This window comes from Physella acuta, unplaced genomic scaffold (genome assembly GCF_028476545.2).
Source record: "Physella acuta isolate Inbredline_101_S28 unplaced genomic scaffold, ASM2847654v3 ptg000937l, whole genome shotgun sequence".
NCBI classification, from domain to species: Eukaryota; Metazoa; Mollusca; class Gastropoda; family Physidae; genus Physella; species Physella acuta.
In genome coordinates this window covers 358,728-377,373 of record NW_026732454.1, presented here as the reverse complement: position 1 = coordinate 377,373, position 18,646 = coordinate 358,728, and the positions used below count along the sequence as shown (strand labels likewise).

Here is an 18,646-nt window from a genome sequence, read left to right as displayed (position 1 = left end):
TGATTGTGGGCCAAAAAAATTCCCGGAATTCCTTCCTGGATTTCCCGGAAAAGCCAAAAAACCTAAAAAAAAAATGCAGTTTTTGGCCCATATCTCGGCAACCAGACCACTTAGCGACTTGAAACATTTACCAATCGATTCCTGCCATAATTTAGAACAATATTGCTGAAGAAAGTTTTCAAAAATATCCTTTCGTTCGGTCACAAAAAATTAATTAAGGAAATTGCGCTTAAATTGTCACTAGACTTATTAACTTGTTTTAAAGTATGAGTGAGATTGTATGGGGAAAAAAAACCATTGAGAAAGTGAAGTAATCACAAACAAAGTTTTTACTTTTAACATTTATTCTTTTATTTATTTTTTAAAATGACAGATGAAACTGATTATTTCAGAGGAACAAATACTTTTATCGAAGAAGATATACAAACAATTATATTTACAATGCCCTCTTCAAGCAAAAGAGTAGGGGTAGATAATGTTTCAGCTTCAACACTAAGAAGGGAGATAATATAATTTGAAAGATTTATAAACTTTTTTTCAGGTTGATAGGGTGTTGTTCAATATCATAAAGTTGGTCAAAATGAGTTTAAATGTCAAGATAAAGCACTGCTACATTTGAGTGTTTGTTAAAGAACCATAGACAAATGTAACAGTGTTGTGCTATCTATTAGTGTGAGTGATCGACCTATTTATATACATAATGAAAGTATTTACTACAAGTTAAAAAAAAAAGTTTAAATAAAAGGCTCATGTACAATTTTTAACTTAAAGTGGAAGTACAATTATAAATTATTATTTTTCCAGCGTTGGAGCAAAATACAAAGTTACTAATACTGTTGTGAGTGATAAAAGGACAACAAAATAGTCACAGGCATTGGAAAACTGAATAAACTCTTTCTGGTATCTGCTGTAAGGGTTTTGCCATTCAGTTCGGAAAACAGTTCAGCAACATGTGCCTTGTACGTTGTGAAAATAGTTCTGCAACTTGTGCCAAGCAGGTTCTCAAATCATTAGTTCAGCAACATGTGCCTAGTAGGTTGTGAAATCTTTAATTCAGCAACATGTGCCAAGCAGTTTCTGAAATCTTTAGTTCAGCAACATGTGCCAGGCAGATTCTGAAATCTTTAGTTCAGCAACATGTGCCTGGTAGGATGTGAAATCATTAGTTCAGCAACATGTGCCTGGTGGGTTCTGTAAACAGTTCAGCAACATGTAGGCAATAACCACTGTCTGTCTATCACAATGAATCAAGCAAGCAACACTGTCAGCTAAAGTAAAATACCATGCACCAACCACACCACCACCAACCACAACACCACCAACTCTACCAGGGTGAACTGCTTGTCGTTGACACCACCCACATTCAACTTAGATTGATAAAAAAATAACTTTAACATTCTGTCACCTAAATTAAATTACAGAAAGTCTTGGCCATTTAAAGCTTACACTCACTTCTGAGAAAATAAACAAATGGGTCAAGTAAAGCCATCTGCTTTAAAGTTAACAGCTAGATTAAAATATTGTTTAAGTTCTGTAGATGAAAAAAAAAAACCCAGATGTTTCAACCTAAGGCCTTCATCCACAATGCTTAGGGTTGCAGACTACCGTTTAGTTGTCCCAAACAAACTGATAATGTTACTCTTGTAAGGGAGAGACTACAGGACTTGTTTACATGATAGAAAGTCAACATTTGCATCATGAAAATTTTTAACATTTGTTTATTTGATGAAGAAAAATGGTTGGATAAACTACTAACCATCTGAGAGTAGCTATAACCTAAACCCTAACATTTACTGACTTAAACTAGCTGGTAAACATCTTATGTTCCCTATAACCTAAACCCTAACATGCAAATATGTGTGGTGCTGATGCAAGCTGAAGGTAAACAATGTTGCCATGGCAACAGAACAAATTACACAGCCTACAAGTTCGCATTGTAATGTATAAACACAATGACCAGATAGATGGTAACAAACAGATAAAAAATACATACATTTTGTAACAATACATAAATTATTTGTAACCATTTTCTACAGGTGAATGCATGAGAACTAATAAGGCAGGGGAGATAACCTACACAAGTCAGCTTTTACAAACAACTGCAGGGACAAATAAAAATTACTAAAGCAAGTTGGCACAGGAAGGCTTGTCAAGTTTTAATTCTTGACAACTGAAATAAAAATTTGGTCATTTTTTTAAAAAATACACCAGTTGTTGATTTTAACACAACTTTGTTGTTACGTGAACCATTCAACTGTTGCCGATGGTGACAAGAAAATATATCTAAACTTAAAACAAGGGACATAACTTTTACATGATTGTGTTTGATCAATACTGGCAGATTGAGATCTGATGAGAGACGTTAACAAAGCTTAGTTCAACACAAAATAGTACAATGGCACACACACTCACACTGTTTCCACAATACAACAATTACATCACCAAATAAAAACAAAAAATAACCCAACAAAGCAGAAAAAAAAAGAGCTAAAAACAGCGGGTGATAATGCTTGATATAAATACAATTCAAAAAGACATCAGCTATGACTAGATTCATCTTTAGAAAACTCAACCAACCATCATCAAGTATACAAACACTGAGACATAAGAAAAAAGACATTCATCTGCTAATGTACTTTACGATAAAAACCAAGTAAAACTACAGAAATCTGCAGTCGCGTTTAAAATAATAAATAAAAATTATAACAGCATTGTTGATTTTATATAAAAATTGTAACAGCATTGTTGATTTTATATAAAAGTTATAACAGCATAGTTGATTTTATCACAAAATCTGCTGATGTTTGCCAGTTGGGGGCACGCCACTTACTCAACTCTTTAAGCCAATCATTACATGAACTGATGAGAGATAACACATAGTCTACATGACAAGTCTTGTAGTAAGTTGTAAGAAGATGGTCTCGCTATTTACCAAAAGCATCTAAAAATGTACCAAATATTTTGTTAAAATGATTAATCACTATTATGTCTTACTGTTCATAAATTTTTTTTTAAATCAATAAATTAAAATTTTAAAAAAATTCTAAAAAAAAAAAAAAGATTTTTTTTTAGTTACCGTTAACAGCAACAAAACACCAACAGCAACAAAACACCGGCTAGGAAAGTCATGTCCCCAGATAGCATTGAACATTGACACGGACAAATGTCAAGTTTAAATGATATAATAAGGCTATATGGATGATATAACACAAAGCTATGGATACACATAATGCCCCTTAACCCTTTTGATCATAAACATCAGCGCAGACTAAATAAAAAAAACTAACAAAATAGTCACATCTAACATACCAGGCATGCAGTTATCTCCCATATATAACTTACTATTGTTTTGTTCTGTCATTATCTCCCATATATAACTTGTTCTAAACAAGTAAAATAAAATGTGCACAACTTTACCTCTAGCTACCAGCACAGGACACATTATACAACACACCACACTATGAGGAAGTTGTTATAAAAATTGCATTGAGTGTTGCACAAATGCCACTATGGCTGTTTAAAAAAAGAAATGCAACTGAAGAAAAACATTGAAAAATTAAGGGAAGCACATGTGCCAGCTAAGGAAAAATAATGTAACAAATAAATATCAGGATATCACCACTCAGCTGTACTAAATTCAGCTTGCCAGGTTTTTTAAATGTATGTTGCCAATTCTAATATTTATACTAATAATTTTGCTGTTTTTTTTTTTTTAAATTTAATCTATTCAGAAATAAAAAATGTATCAACAGTATGCATTTTGTTCTATTATTATTAGCTCTGAAAATAAGATATAAAAAACATGGTGTATTTGAACACAGTAAAAATGATTTAAACAGAAGCTAGGAGTAACATTTGGTAGCTTCAAGCTGATAAAATAAAACTCCTAACACATTTAGTCATGATGAACAGAATGGAAGCATTAAAATGTAATGAATTTGATTTTGATAGACATGTGATAATGTCATTCAATACTGTGTGCACGTGTCATGACCTTCAAATCTTGGAGGGATAAGAGAGCTGTTGCTATGGTTACCTAAGAGGGAGACAACGAACACTGACCCCCTGAGCTTGGGTCTGTATGTGACTGACCAAGGGGAAAGAACACAAGCTTAACAAGGAGCAGGCAGACAGTAAAATCAAAAGGTAAACAACACAGCCATTAGTTTAAAAAAAAAAAAAAAAACAGCCATTAAATTTATCATCAGTAGCTGAACAAAACAAAAAAAAACTTCAGGAGCTAGATGAAAAAATTAAAACAACAGCCTTAAAAAAAAACAATCAGCAGAGGCTGAATAACGTCATCAGTTCATGTATAACATAATGCACAGAATAAAACAATCATTTGTGCTGGGTACAGTAACTGATGGAGAAGTAAACATTTCTGGTCTTGTGCTTGAATACAAATATTCACATTTTGCACTAGAGACAAACATTAACATTTTCTTTTAGAGATAAATATTAACATTTTGCACTAGAGACAAACATTAACGTTTTCTTTTAGAGATAAATATTAACATTTTGCACTAGAGACAAACATTTTATTTACAAAAAATTGGGACCAATTGGGGGAAGTGACCAGATGAGTTATGCCACTTTGGTGGTCAAGGGAGTTTAGCCACTGTCCCAGGAAGAGACTGAATGACTTGAAACAGCATGGAAATATGGCGTAAAGCTGTCATTATATTAAACTGTCAAAATGTAGGGCTGTCGTGTCCTTGTGTCAAGGTCTTGTCAAAATGTTACACTGTCAATTTTATGGGTCAAAGTCTTGTCACAATGTATGACTGTCAATTTTATGAGTCAAAGACTCAGTCACTGAAGGACTGTCAAGTCAACTTGGTCATGAAGTGAAGTACACAGTAGCGTAGGAACACATTGAAGATCAAATGCAGAAAGTTGAAAGATAAAACCAACAACAAGCTATGACATGAGGTTTTTACCCCCTGTAGAGCCAGCCCCACCCATGTAATGCTAGAACAAGCTTGAGACAAGAACATCCTACCCTGGCTTATCAAATCTAATCAGGAAAGGACTTGCATTAAAATACACCGAATGAAAGAACCTACACTAAAAAACACATTGTTTTACAGGGTATCAGGACAGGCTCTACTTTAAAACACATTTTAAAAAACAACCTTAACAACAACAAATTTTTAAAAAATGTGATTTTTCATTCTTAACAACAAAAAAATAATAATTTAACCCTGTCAATATCTCACGTGATTTCCACATGAATTTTGGTGTGAAGTGAGGTGTGAGCAGGATAAAATGAACAGCTCCAACACCGAGGGGTGAACCAGAGCTGTTCTAATGAGTATGTCATGATACCTGAGACTTACAAATAAACTGTCAACAACATTTGACCAGTCCACTGCAGTAAAAAAAATTATTTCATGTAAATACCAGAACTGCTGAATCATGAACGATAATAAAAATAATGTTACATAGTACTAATGGTAGGTTTACAGTAATAAGAAAGTATATTACATCTAGGCATTGAAGCTGGATGGGACAAATGTTCACTGCCATATCTGTCATTCAACAAAACAACAGGAATCAAAGTTTGAAATAGGGAAGAAATATACTGTACAAATATTTACAGTGGCCTTGTTTGGTGAAGGTCAAAGTTGAAAACTTTACTGTAAGATTTCTCTTTAGTTTTCAAGAAATACAACGAAATATTATAGTGTAATTTCATGAATTTTAGAAAGGCAAATAAATGAAAAATTTAATTTTCTATGGCAACTTGATGCAGCAAAAAAAATGGAAAGCGAGAAAGCTGAAGTGGTGTGATAGAGAAACTGGGAAAACAAAAGATATGGCAGAAGAAATAATGATTAAACAAGTTGTAAAGCTTTAGTTTCAAACTTATGACATCAACCATGTCATTACACATGACAACAACAACTGTATGTCATCAAATCTGTGACATCAACCGTACAACATCATCTTTATGACATTTGTTATATGACATCAGATGTCAGTGTTTGTGTGTGTCTAGAGTTGAGCCTATGTATATTTAGACCAGCAGCAATAAAACAAAAATACAGTTGGATAAAAACAAATCAACATAAACTTTGAACAAAATTTTCTAAGTAAAACTAAAGTCTTTATATTTGCATGCGTTCCCGTATTAGAATATTTGTATGTTCTTGCTTTAAGAAGAACATATTGCACATATGTTTGGTAAAAACATTGTTTTAACCACGGGTTCAATTACGTATTCTATTTTCTTTGAAACAAATTCCATAAAAACATAATCTCATTTTGAATTTTTAAAAATTTCTTGAGTAAAAACACAATTTGTTATTACCCTGGGTTAAATCACTCTTCTTTCCGTGTCATTTTAAAAATTCCACAAAAATTGAAACTCAGGAAAGTTTTTTTTTTGTGCATCAAGGGACACCACTCCAAAGTTTACAAATTACAAATTAATACAAGCCATTCACTTGATCACAAGAAAGACTAGAAATTGCTATGCTGTAACAAGTTTTGTTTTTATACACTTCTTGACATGATGACACAGATAAAGCTACCAGCCACCTCTGTGGGTTGAAAGAAAGAGCTGCACTACTGACCACTCCAGTACAGGAATCACTGACCAGCCTCAGTGCCGGACATGTTGAGAAGACGAATCATTACTCCTGTACAAACATGACATAATCCAACACATATCCACCAAACAAAGTGGACGCACATCCAACTATTATACAATATCCACAATGGATAACTCGTAAATCCTGATGAAAAATTTTTTTGTTCTCATCTCTGAGCCTTGACCCGCCACCTCAGGACCAGGTAACAGCCCGCACGCAGCACCACGAAGAACCCGCAGAGAACGATAAAGTCTATGTAGAACCTGGCGTCCTCCACGTCCATCTCCCGCAGGACGTCTGTCCCCTGGCGGAAGATGCAGTGGTTCTCATCACAATCCAGGTCGCCCCGGTCTAGACCATAAATAGCCTGGAGAGTCCCCTCAAATGAGTACCTGCAGAAATTATAAAAACATGCTCATTAAGTTAAAATTAATGCTATTTTAATTAAATATAGACAAAGTAAAAGAGTGAAATTATACTGTAAATTAGAAGTTATTCCCCTTGTAAATAAGAGAAAGGGATAAAATTTTGTGACAATAAGTGATGAGGGGGGTGGGAGTTAAGAAAGTGTGTCAAAATTACTTGCTTTTTAAAAAGTTACAAAACTGAATTTTAGCCTTTTTCTAGGTTTTTAAAAGACTTTTTTGCAAACTCTAATAGAGTTTGTTTACATACTAAATATATAGCAGGCTCAGCAAATAATGTTAAGGTTGGTGGGTGTTAAGTTACTTCTGTCTAAAGCCTGACCTGATGTAAGATATGTAGGAGAGCCACTGCAGGTAGGCAGGTATGGTGTCAAAGTTGACGAAGAATCCACTGAATAGCAGGATAGGGATGGCCGTCACTGGACCAAGGAACACCGCAACCTGTGGATGGGAGTGTGGATATCAAGTGGATACCAAGTTTTGGTACACAAAACCTTTGATTTAATTATAGTAAGTTTTAACTGTTAAATGAAACTTTTAATGTAAGTATTTATTCCAACTTAGGTAAAAGCTGAAAGAAAAACTATTTTTAGATGTTGAAAGTTGTTAAAGATGACAACAATGCTGTTTGGGTGTATTTCAGCCTATTTACAGAACACTTGGATCAGCTGGTAGAGCACACAACTGCTAATCTAAAAGTCTCAAGTTCAGATCTCTGTGAGAACCAGATGAAGGTTTCTAATCCACCCAGCTCTTAAGACTGGGAACTTGAAACAATGACCACATCGATCACAAAAACAGATGAACTCCATAACATCTGGGAGGATACTTTACCTTTGTTTTCACATCTGAAAGCCCTTATGTAGAGCCAAATTACCTTGACTAAAATACCTATCAGTTGACCTGTAGACTTACCTGCAGTGACGTAGCTGCCCCTATTAAAAGCCCCAGGCTCTGTGCCACCAGTGACGTCTGTGTTGACAAGGTCAGGAACATGACGAACCTCATAAAGTCATTTGGCTGTGACGTCATGAAGTAGACAATACTGCCATATACCAGTGAGAAGATGATCTGTAATGATCAGGTATCAACAGTTATCAGATACAACCAATCAATAAGTTAACAAATACAAATCAATAAGTTATTAGATACAACTAATCAATAAGTTATCAGATACAACCAATCAATAAGTTATCAGATACAACCAATCAATCAGCTATCAACAGATACTTTTAATTATTCTATTAGGTACTTATTCAAATGTCAGATATCTGACACAAAGTTTTGCTTTTACCACCACCCTATCCAGGACAACACTATGGCTGACCCTTATCCAGGACCTAACACTATGGCTGACCTTTATCCAGGACCTAACTATGGCTGACCCTTATCCAGGACAACACTATGGCTGACCTTTATCCAGGACAACACTATGGCTGACCTTTATCCAGGACCTAACTATGGCTGACCCTTATCCAGGACCTATGGCTGACCCTTATCCAGGACAACACTATGGCTGACCTTTATCCAGGACAACACTATGGCTGACCTTTATCCAGGACCTAACTATGGCTGACCCTTATCCAGGACCTAACTATGGCTGACCCTGATCCAGGACCTAACTATGGCTGACCCTTATCCAGGACAACACTATGGCTGACCTTTATCCAGGACAACACTATGGCTGACCTTTATCCAGGACCTAACTATGGCTGACCTTTATCCAGGACCTAACTATGGCTGACCCTTATCCAGGACCTAACTATGGCTGACCCTTATCCAGGAACTAACTATGGCTGACCCTTATCCAGGACAACACTATGGCTGACCTTTATCCAGGACAACACTATGGCTGACCTTTATCCAGGACCTAACTATGGCTGACCCTTATCCAGGACCTAACTATGGCTGACCCTTATCCAGGACCTAACTATGGCTGACCCTTATCCAGGACCAACCACAGAGCCAGACTCACAATCCATAACTTTACCAACACAAAACACTACATATATGATATTGATGTGTCCAGCTGACAACTTATATAAGTAGCCTAAGTAATACTTTAATCCTCAATATCTCGACATAATTAAACATAATAGTTATGCTTAAATATACCTAAGTCAAACAACTATCTTTTTAATATAATTCTTTCATTTTTTAACATCTGTTCAGTTTACACATGTATAGCACTTAGTGCAATAGCAGATTATAAATGTAGGCTTTCTTCAGTCTCTGCTCCACAAATTGCCATAATTAATTAGCCAGACCAGCCAGGTGAGCCACTAGCCAGGTGTACAACCAACCTGAAAAGGCATGTCAGCCATGGTCTTGGCCAGGTAGTAGGCCTTGAGACTGTACCAATAGTTCAGGTGTTCTCTCACAAACACCGTCATCTCTATTGGAACTGTGGATAGAAGGCAAGGCTATCACATTTTACTTAGGTGACTTACAAAAAACTATATTACATTTTACTTTGGCGATACTATTATATTTTATACTGGTGCATATAGTAAATGCCATTATATTGTATTTTAGCGTCTAAATGCTATTACATTTTTATTTTGGTGACAGACTGCTATTAAATTTTATTTTGGCGACTTCAGTACAAATTATTTTTTAAAACGTTTTTCTTAACTCAGCTTCGCGTTTGTTTGTTTGTTGTTAAAATTGACATCGAAAATTAACCCACTTCTGATTGCTCTAGAGCTCTGAAATTTGGCAGGCAGGCTACTTTCGCCTAACAATTTCAGATGCAATCATAAAAACTAGCAATTAGTGACCATAATTAGCTTAATTTAATTACGCCCCAAGGACCATAAAATTGTGGACATGATTTCTAAAGATACCGACAAGACTTGAGGCCTATTGACACAGTTACTTCGGCCCCAATCGATGTGAGCGCGCTGGCCGTGATCGTATAGTGGTTAGTACTTCGCGTTGTGGCCGCGACAACCCAGGTTCGAATCCTGGTCGCTCAAGATTTTTTTAGTCCGTGTATTTATAAACACTTTTTTAAAAACCACGTTTTTCATGTGTAGCAACGGACTAAAAAGGAGAAAATAAAATACTTAAAAAAAACTTTTTAAAAAACCAAAAAAAAACCAACTAAAAAGGAGAACGGACACGGTAACACATTGTTAACGGTGACACGGTTGGTACGCTGGGCATGCTAAAATACACATAAACACGTTTTTCCTTAACTCAGCTTCGCGTTTATTTGTTTGTTTATGGGAGATTTGATCACGTGATTCGTGAGTAGATCTCCACGCCAGCAACGTAAATTACACCCTTTCTCTGTTTAAAGCGTATCGGTCGCTCAAGATTTTTTTAGTCCGTGTATTTAAAAACACTTAGTCAAGTCATACTTAATCAAGTGATTAGATAAAGTAGAAAATAAACTATATAAAAAACTTTTTAAAAACCACGTTTTTCATGTGTAGCAACGGACTAAAAAGGAGAAAATAAAATACTTAAAAAAAACTTTTTAAAAAACCACGTTTTTCTTGTGGACTAAAAAGTAGAAAATAACTATTTACATACATTTGATGACAAAAAACGTGGGTCGGGCAGATGGGTCGGGAAATTTGATGGTGAACGTACCCACGTTTTTTGTCATCAAATGTATGTAAATAGTTATTTTCTACTTTTTAGTCCACAAGAAAAACGTGGTTTTTTAAAAAGTTTTTTTTAAGTATTTTATTCATAGAATGCTCTTTTACTTTATATTGTTGGTGAAATAATAAATTTTGCTCATTTCATCACAAAACATAAAAATCTGGCTACATCAGATAACCTAAGAATGAATGAGATTTTGAGCTCTGGTTGTGCCAGTTGTACCAACTTACATGTCAAGACTGTAGGCATGAGGGCTGTGAACATAAGAAAAAGCATACAGAAGAAAAGGCAGCCAGCATTGTTGAACACTTTACTCGCTTCATTGCCGATGCCCAGGTAGAGCAAGCCAATGAGGATACCCACGGTCAGGTGGGAGATGAGGCGCAGACGGGTCAAGGTCTGGGTCAAGATGTGTAACAAATTAATTGACATGAGCTTTATAAAACAAGGTCTAGGTCAAGATATATAACAAATTAATTGACGTGATGAGATTAATATGAAGTTAAGTCCGGTTCATAAATAGGATAGATGATAGAGATAATATGTTTGTTGGGTTGATGCACATGAAGGGATAGTTTGGTCAGCACTTGAACTGAATCAGGTACCCATCACAGCTTTGTTGACTCAAAAAATGCCCTAACTCAAACCAAGGAACTGAAACCAAACCTTTCAGGTTAGCAATCATATGTTCTACCCCTCAACCATGCCATAACTTGGTGAGGTCTATAGCTAGGTAATAATTTAAGTTTTTAATTATTTTGTTTTAAGTTCATGTCAGAATGCAATGTTAAAGTCTACCAGAATTTTTGGACAAAATGGCCATGAAAATTTTCCTCCAATAACACAACCCCAATTACATATTATACAAATGAAGAGACAAAATAATGTTTTCTATTTTGAGCTTAAAAAATCATTGGGCCTCAATCTTCATAATAAAAACAAGTCCATCAGCCTTCAAAAAATTAATGACATTGTCATGACTGCAAACATTAAACATAGGTTTAGAGTAGCTTCCCCTTTTGTTCAAATTTATTGCCCTCTCTGACTTTTATTTAAAGACTACTCTTAACCTATGCTGTTTATATTAAGAAACATAACAGACATCTACTAAATATAACTTAAAGCTGTCAGTTATTGAAGTACTGTCCTCTAAAGATTGCAGGCAAACTTACGGCATCTCGTACTATGGACATGAACGTGCGTATAAACAGCACCCTGAACTGTGTCAGACAGCTGGTGTTGAAGGTGTGACAATCCTGGTCAGGGGGAAAGTCCTGGGGACAAGAGATCAAGAGATTAGAACACTCATCTCTTCCGTGTTGGAGAAAATTATCAACAGAATATAAACACAGCAAGCTTGTATTTACTGTCTCCATTATTTTATAGTAAGTCATGTTAAATTATAGTGTATAGTTGACTCTCAGCATAACCAAATCTCAATCAGTTCTTAAAGAGGAATAGAAAAGACATCTGTTAACTAGTTGGTCCAAAAGCCAAACTTTTAACACTGTCAGTACTCTACTGTGATAGTGCTACGATGTGACCAGAGCAAGTAGGATAAAAAGAACTACCAAAATAATTTTAAAATACTATTTAATGTTGTTTATAAGTGGAATAATAATAATAATAATAATAATAATAATAATAATAATAATAATAATAATAATAATAATAATAATAATAATAACAATAATAATAAATATTATTATAACTAAAAATTAAAATAATAATGATAATAATAACTATAAAAACTAAAATAGAAAAATATTTAAAATTTAAAATTATTAACCAACATTATTTGGGAAACAATTTTTTTTTTTAAAATAGTTATTAACGTTATATAAACTACAAAAAGAATGAGTAAAAAAAATTGTTAAAAAACAAAGTGTTAAGTTCAATTATCTTGTATATAACTTTTTTCTGTGTGTAGCTGCATGTTGGTAGCAACAAAGACAACATTAAAATAACAAGTAAAAATAACTTGGCCCACAATGTAGGAGGGAAAGTTTTCCTTCACGTGTGAATGTTAGCTGTTAGTGACAGAACTCTGGAGTGAACTACAACATCAAAGTTACCCTGACCTGCAGCAACTCAAGGTGGCACAAGGGGGAGAACTCAGGCTTCAAACAGGGGAGGTTATCTACTTTAATAGAATAGGTCAAATTTAATTACCTTAAATAAGGAGGAGTAAATAACTTGTATTAATAAAAAGGGGAATTCACTTCTAGAATGTAAGGATAAGCACAATTAAATTAAGAGTTTTGATACATCCACCCACCACAATCTCAATCATTATGATAGTCTCTTGAATATGTTCTTCTTATATACAAGTTACATTTGCATGCCCACATTCACAAAGTTTACACTAGGATTATAATCATCAGCCTTGCTTGTAGATAGAACCATCCACTGAATGTATTGAAAGCATGAGGATAACTGCTGTAGGGTACAAGTCAATATAGAAATAAGCCTTTGTACAGTCAGCTGATGCATCAGACAACTTGTGTGATCTAGGTATAGGACATTACCCCACCCCTCTCCTGGTCAATTACCCCCATGAGAATACGTATTATACCTATACATATCCCAATCGATTTTGATATTTCAAACCTTATCCCTAACTTTTACTTAATGTATCCTTGTACATAAATAATCCTAATTCTAACCCTATCCTTATTACATGTAGGGAAAATTAGTAATCTTCCCAGAGGGTGGGATTAATTCTGCAGTTGTTTTTTTTTTTTTTGGGGGGGGGGGGGGGGGGGGTTCTGGTTAGTTGATCTGGTGAGAAAGACAAGAGATGACCAGGAGGTAATTGTCTGGGGGTAATGTCCAGCGACTTGACACATCCTGGGCTTGTCTTAGACACTAGCATCAGACATTCAGGACATATCAGTCATCTTAAATCATGGGTTAGCAACATTTTAGGATCCAAAAGCCATTTCCTAATGTATTTCTTCTGTTAAGAAATATTTAAGAGCCTGCACTAAAAATTTATTTTTCAAATTTTACACATTGAATAAAATTTAAAAAAAAAATTGAAAAAAAAATGGATTTTGTTAATAATAGTTATAATTCTCACTTGTTTCTTAGCAAAAACTTTGAATTTGCTAATGCAAATAGATGTGATGAATAATTTAAAATGCTGCACACGGTTCCGTAGCAAAGGTTGCTGATCCCTGTATTAGACACACCCTGGCCTTTGGCTGAAGACCCCCCCCCAACCCTCCTTAGCATCAACATGAGGACCCCTGTATTAGCACCCCTGCCTGTGGCTGTAGACAATCCCCCCCTCCACCCCTAGCATCAACATGAGGACACAGGTGAGAGGTTCAAGAAACAGAAAGCACATATTTTAAAATGATGACAACAAGCTCCAGGTATAAAAATATGTTCTGGATTATAGGCTGACAACATTCATCTACTTTAAACAAAAGTTCAAACCTTCAAGCACATACAGAATAATTTTTGCTTAAGCCTTTTTAAAAAATTATTTTTTAAATTATGATTTGATTTTTAAAAAGAATGAAAATGAAATTCATTATAAAAATATTTAAATCAATTTTGAAACATTTTTTTTCCTCCAAAGAACACAACATGTAGCACCATAGGGGGGCACACACAAGCAAAGCAGGGGAGACTAGCAGACACAGGAACTGCTGGTTTATTACTGGAGTAGACTCTGCATTATCTCTCTTGCGTGAAAGAAAATTGTATGAAGTCATGCCTTAAAAAATGTATTTGAATTTTTTTTTTCAATAAAGATATTTATAGAACTTAATTAAATGAGCTTAATTGACTTGAGTAGCATTTTGTTAATTGGTGAGTACTGATCCTTTAATCCCTGAGTATAGCTGACCTGCATGCACAACTCCAGCAAATAAATTGATGAGAGATAGAGAGGAGAGAGAAAAAAATGTGGCCACAATTACCAGGAAATCATCATCTCTATAGATGGTTATCTCATGCTGACTAACCTCACAACTCTCTCCTTGCTGTGGTGACAGAAGGGAAACATTAGTGCAGCTACTGACCACTGGTCAACACACAGTGGTGTTGGTGGGGGGGGGGACATTGACATGTGGGGGTGGTGTGTGGACATTTAGTGCATCAGAGGACATGTGCAGTTGACAGATAGAACATGGTGTTGGGGGTTTATGTGTGGGGGATATGGACCTATATATGGGGGGATATGGACCTTTATGTGTGGGGGATATGGACCTTTATGTGTGGGGGATATGGACCTATATATGGGGGGATATGGCCATTTATGTATAGGGGATATGGACCTTTATGTGTAGAGAGATATGGACCTTTACATGGGGGTATATGGACCTTTATGTGTGGGGGATATGGACCTATACATCTGGGGGATTTGAAACTTAATGCGTGGGGGATAAGGGCCTTTGTGTGTGGGAGTAAATGGACATTTAGTCAAATAGAAAATAGTGTTTTGAGGTGGACAATTCTGTGTTCAGGCAAGTGGACATTTAAGTGTAGGGGTAAAAAGATATTTAGTGCTGGGGTGAGTGAACATTTATAGCTGAAGTAATCTTTAGATTAGTAGTTGACAATAAAAAAAAGAAGAAAAATTAAAATCCAGTGGCCACTAAATGAACACTGAATGACATAGAAATATATCAAGTTTCTCAAAGCTTATTGCGTACACAGTTTCCACGGTCAAGGATCTGAACTTATGTACATGTTGTAGAATGTGTACACAATGTGAACAGTGACTACCACAAACATGTACACATTTATGTTGAGCTTGTTACCTCCTGCAGCATGTACATGTGTACAATGAAAGCAGAAATAAAAATAAAATCTCAGGATGACCTGACTAACCTCCCCTGAATCTTCAGACTGTTGACACAACAGAGAGGGGGAAACAAAAGGGAGAGAATTACAAGATGCAAAGAAGTAAAAAAAATAATTCTAGATCAAATGTGTATTCTTGTTAAACAGTTTTATCTCTTCAACCATTTTAATGTGGGTCACCAGGTCAAGCAGATAAGGCCACCACAGCACAAATTTTGGTCACAATAATATATGTCACTATGTCATATAAAAACAAACATTGAAGTTTCAACATAACTAATTTTTTAAAGGAATAACTTACTTTAAAAAATCTTACACAATGACAACTGTATTTTTTTAAGATGTCAAGTTAAGGTGAGTGACAGGGTCTGACAACAGCCACTGACAACTACCAGTGTTACTGACATCAAGACAGTTTTACCACTACGTCATCTCTAGTATGTAAACATCACATAAAACACTTTAACCACAGACGCAACAACACCATAGAACTACGACACGCGTCGTGCTACAAAATATTCCACTTACATCCTGGTGCCGATGGGGGAAACAGGCGCCATTGGTCCGGCAGGAGGGGGAGTGGCGGCCATCTGATTTACTGTTGCGGTCACCGCAGTTTGCTGAGGTGCCATCGCCCGACTGGGCCGAGGCCATTTTGTTGAGTTGCACGGCCGACTCGTGCGTGGCCGTTTCATCAGTTGAGTGCAGTGAAGCCAGGTGAGCCCCATTGCAAGACTGCTGCCTCTCTGTCTCCACCTGGGGACATTGAGAACCACTGTAATGAATGGTGACACTATAGGACATTGAGAACCACTGTAATGAATGGTGACACTATAGGACATTGAGAACCATTGTAATGGTGACACTATAGGACATTGAGAACCATTGTAATGGTGACACTATAGGACATTGAGAACCATTGTAATGGTGACACTATAGGACATTGAGAACCACTGTAATGGTGACACTATAAGACATTGAGAACCAATGGACTGAATGTGTGTTACTAAAAAGAAAATTGTAACTACTAGCTTTTTGTTACAAAATGTTTAACAAGGCTACTGTTTCTTAACCGTAACCCACCAATTCCAAATGGAATACATGTATCCTATACATACTGCTACTGTTATGTCTACTGTTACAAAAGATGATACAGATTATACGTGTAACAGAAGGCAGGAGCAGGCCACTCACCTGGTCACACTTGCCCTCATTGAGTGCTTGGATCAACATGACCACATTCTGTTCACCATACTCTCCAGCTGCCACCTCCATCACTGCAATGGTCAGTCAGAGTGGTCAGTAAGTGGTCATTCAGTGGTCAGAGACAGTAAATCAGAGTTGTCAGTGATAGTGGTCAGTGATAGTGGTCAGTGAATTACAACTTTTCAACTATGTCCACCAGTCAGTGGTCAGTAAGAGGTCAGTCAGAGTGGTCAAAGAGAATGGTCAGTCGTAGTAAGGCAGTAGTCAGTAAGAGGTCATTGAATTACAATGTTTAAACTATGTCCACCAGTGGTCAGTGAACACCTATGTCCAACAGTGAGAGGTCAGTAACCTTTACATAAACATACACAACCTGCACATGTCCTTGCAATAGATAACCAACACATGCACATGTCCATAAACACCTGTATATGTCAATAAACACCTGTACATGTCCATAAACACCTGCCCATGTCTATAAACACCTGCACAAGTCCTTACAATAGACAACCAACACCTGCACATGTCCATAAACACCTGCCCATGTCTATAAACACCTGCACAAGTCCTTACAATAGACAACCAACACCTGCACATGTCCATAAACACCTGCCCATGTCTATAAACACCTTCACAAGTCCTTACAATAGACAACCAACACCTGCACATGTCCATAAACACCTGCCCATGTCTATAAACACATGTTCATGTCCTTACCATAATCAGCAGGGTTGTGGTAGTTGGGACACACCAGTCCCTGTTCCTGGAAGTATGGCAGCAAAGCCTTGATGGTACCTCGATAGATGCACTGGCCATCAACTAGCAGGTACAACTAGAGAAATAGAATACTGACATTAGATAGGGGAGTAAATACTGACATTAGATAGAGGAATAGAACACTGAATAGATAGAGAAATAGAATACTGACATTAGTTAGGAGAGGAGAATATTATTCAATTAATTTTGTGACGTAGATAATGATTACATGATTACAGTATAAACTTAAGTGTAGGTTTCTAGAAACTTTTAGAAATATTTCTGGAGGAAATTTTGAGCAGGGAGCTGATGTATATTTTTTTTTATAAATTTTATCTTCTTATAGAAGGACAGCATGTAAGAGTGAAGCAGAATTGAACTTTGAACTTAGGTCACAAGTCAGTGCTTCGCTTTAAAATAAAGTTGGCTGGAATGTCAGAGAAACCCAATTCTATATTTAATATCATAATATATAATTGAGTTTAAATGTATCATTAGCTTTTGACTATTACTTTAATGATATAACTGAAGGAATATCCACACCAATGCAATGCATGCACAATGGATGTGCGCACCTGTGTGCAGCACAGGTGCTCTGATAGTACTAATATAAATTTTATCAAGGTAATTAGAATAATCAGGTGCAAAGTTCACCATAATTAGCTTTCACTTCACACATGTCATTGGTCGAAGTTGAAGACTACTCACATAACTTTTATCATGGTAATTTGAATAACGAGTTGCGAATTTCGCCATAATTAGCTCACCTGACACAAGTGGTGAGAGTTGAGGACTACTCACCCAGGCTTAGGGCATACAGGCTAGACTAAGTTGTTTTGTTGCCTGTGTGGTCACTTATAAAAAGGATCATATATTTACACTTAGGTGAGAGGGGGTGGGGATGGGGGGTCAGGCAAGTGTAAGATTAATTAAATAACTATGGCAAATGTGAAGGTTCTGTCTAACAAAGAGAGACATCTATTTTGTGTTGAGTTGATTAAATAGATTATATTTCACATTGTCCTGAGTGAAATAATTGAATGACCTTGCAACATTTGTTGCTGAGTGTGTGAACTTAAAAGATGGATGTTTATTGATTGTTTTGTTCAATTCAAATATTCATTAGCTTTTTTTTTTAAATTATGTATTGTAAATGTTCAATGATATTCAGTACATGATTTATTTATAAGTTACCCAACTCCAAGGTCTAAATGTAAAAAAAAATTA

The 18,646-nt window shown here is 35.9% G+C and overlaps 1 protein-coding gene across 2 annotated transcripts in view; it reads right to left on the bottom strand.

Moving 5' to 3' along the window:
- Positions 1-326: 326 nt before the first annotated feature.
- LOC131953653 (ATP-binding cassette sub-family G member 1) overlaps positions 327-18,646 on the bottom strand; it is a 65,451-nt gene continuing 47,131 nt past the window's right edge. Inside the window, exons 8-17 of one of the 2 annotated variants that reach the window (XM_059316944.1) lie at positions 17,381-17,495; positions 16,652-16,734; positions 15,986-16,213; positions 14,572-14,634; positions 11,812-11,913; positions 10,870-11,038; positions 9,328-9,428; positions 7,940-8,095; positions 7,347-7,465; positions 327-6,991 (exon numbers count right to left, since the gene is read on the bottom strand). In XM_059316944.1, the coding sequence (XP_059172927.1) occupies positions 6,766-6,991; positions 7,347-7,465; positions 7,940-8,095; positions 9,328-9,428; positions 10,870-11,038; positions 11,812-11,913; positions 14,572-14,634; positions 15,986-16,213; positions 16,652-16,734; positions 17,381-17,495 (1,362 nt within the window). In that variant the 3' untranslated portion in view covers positions 327-6,765. The remainder of the gene's footprint in view (positions 6,992-7,346; positions 7,466-7,939; positions 8,096-9,327; positions 9,429-10,869; positions 11,039-11,811; positions 11,914-14,571; positions 14,635-15,985; positions 16,214-16,651; positions 16,735-17,380; positions 17,496-18,646) is intronic. The other variant, XM_059316945.1, reaches the window with a different exon arrangement.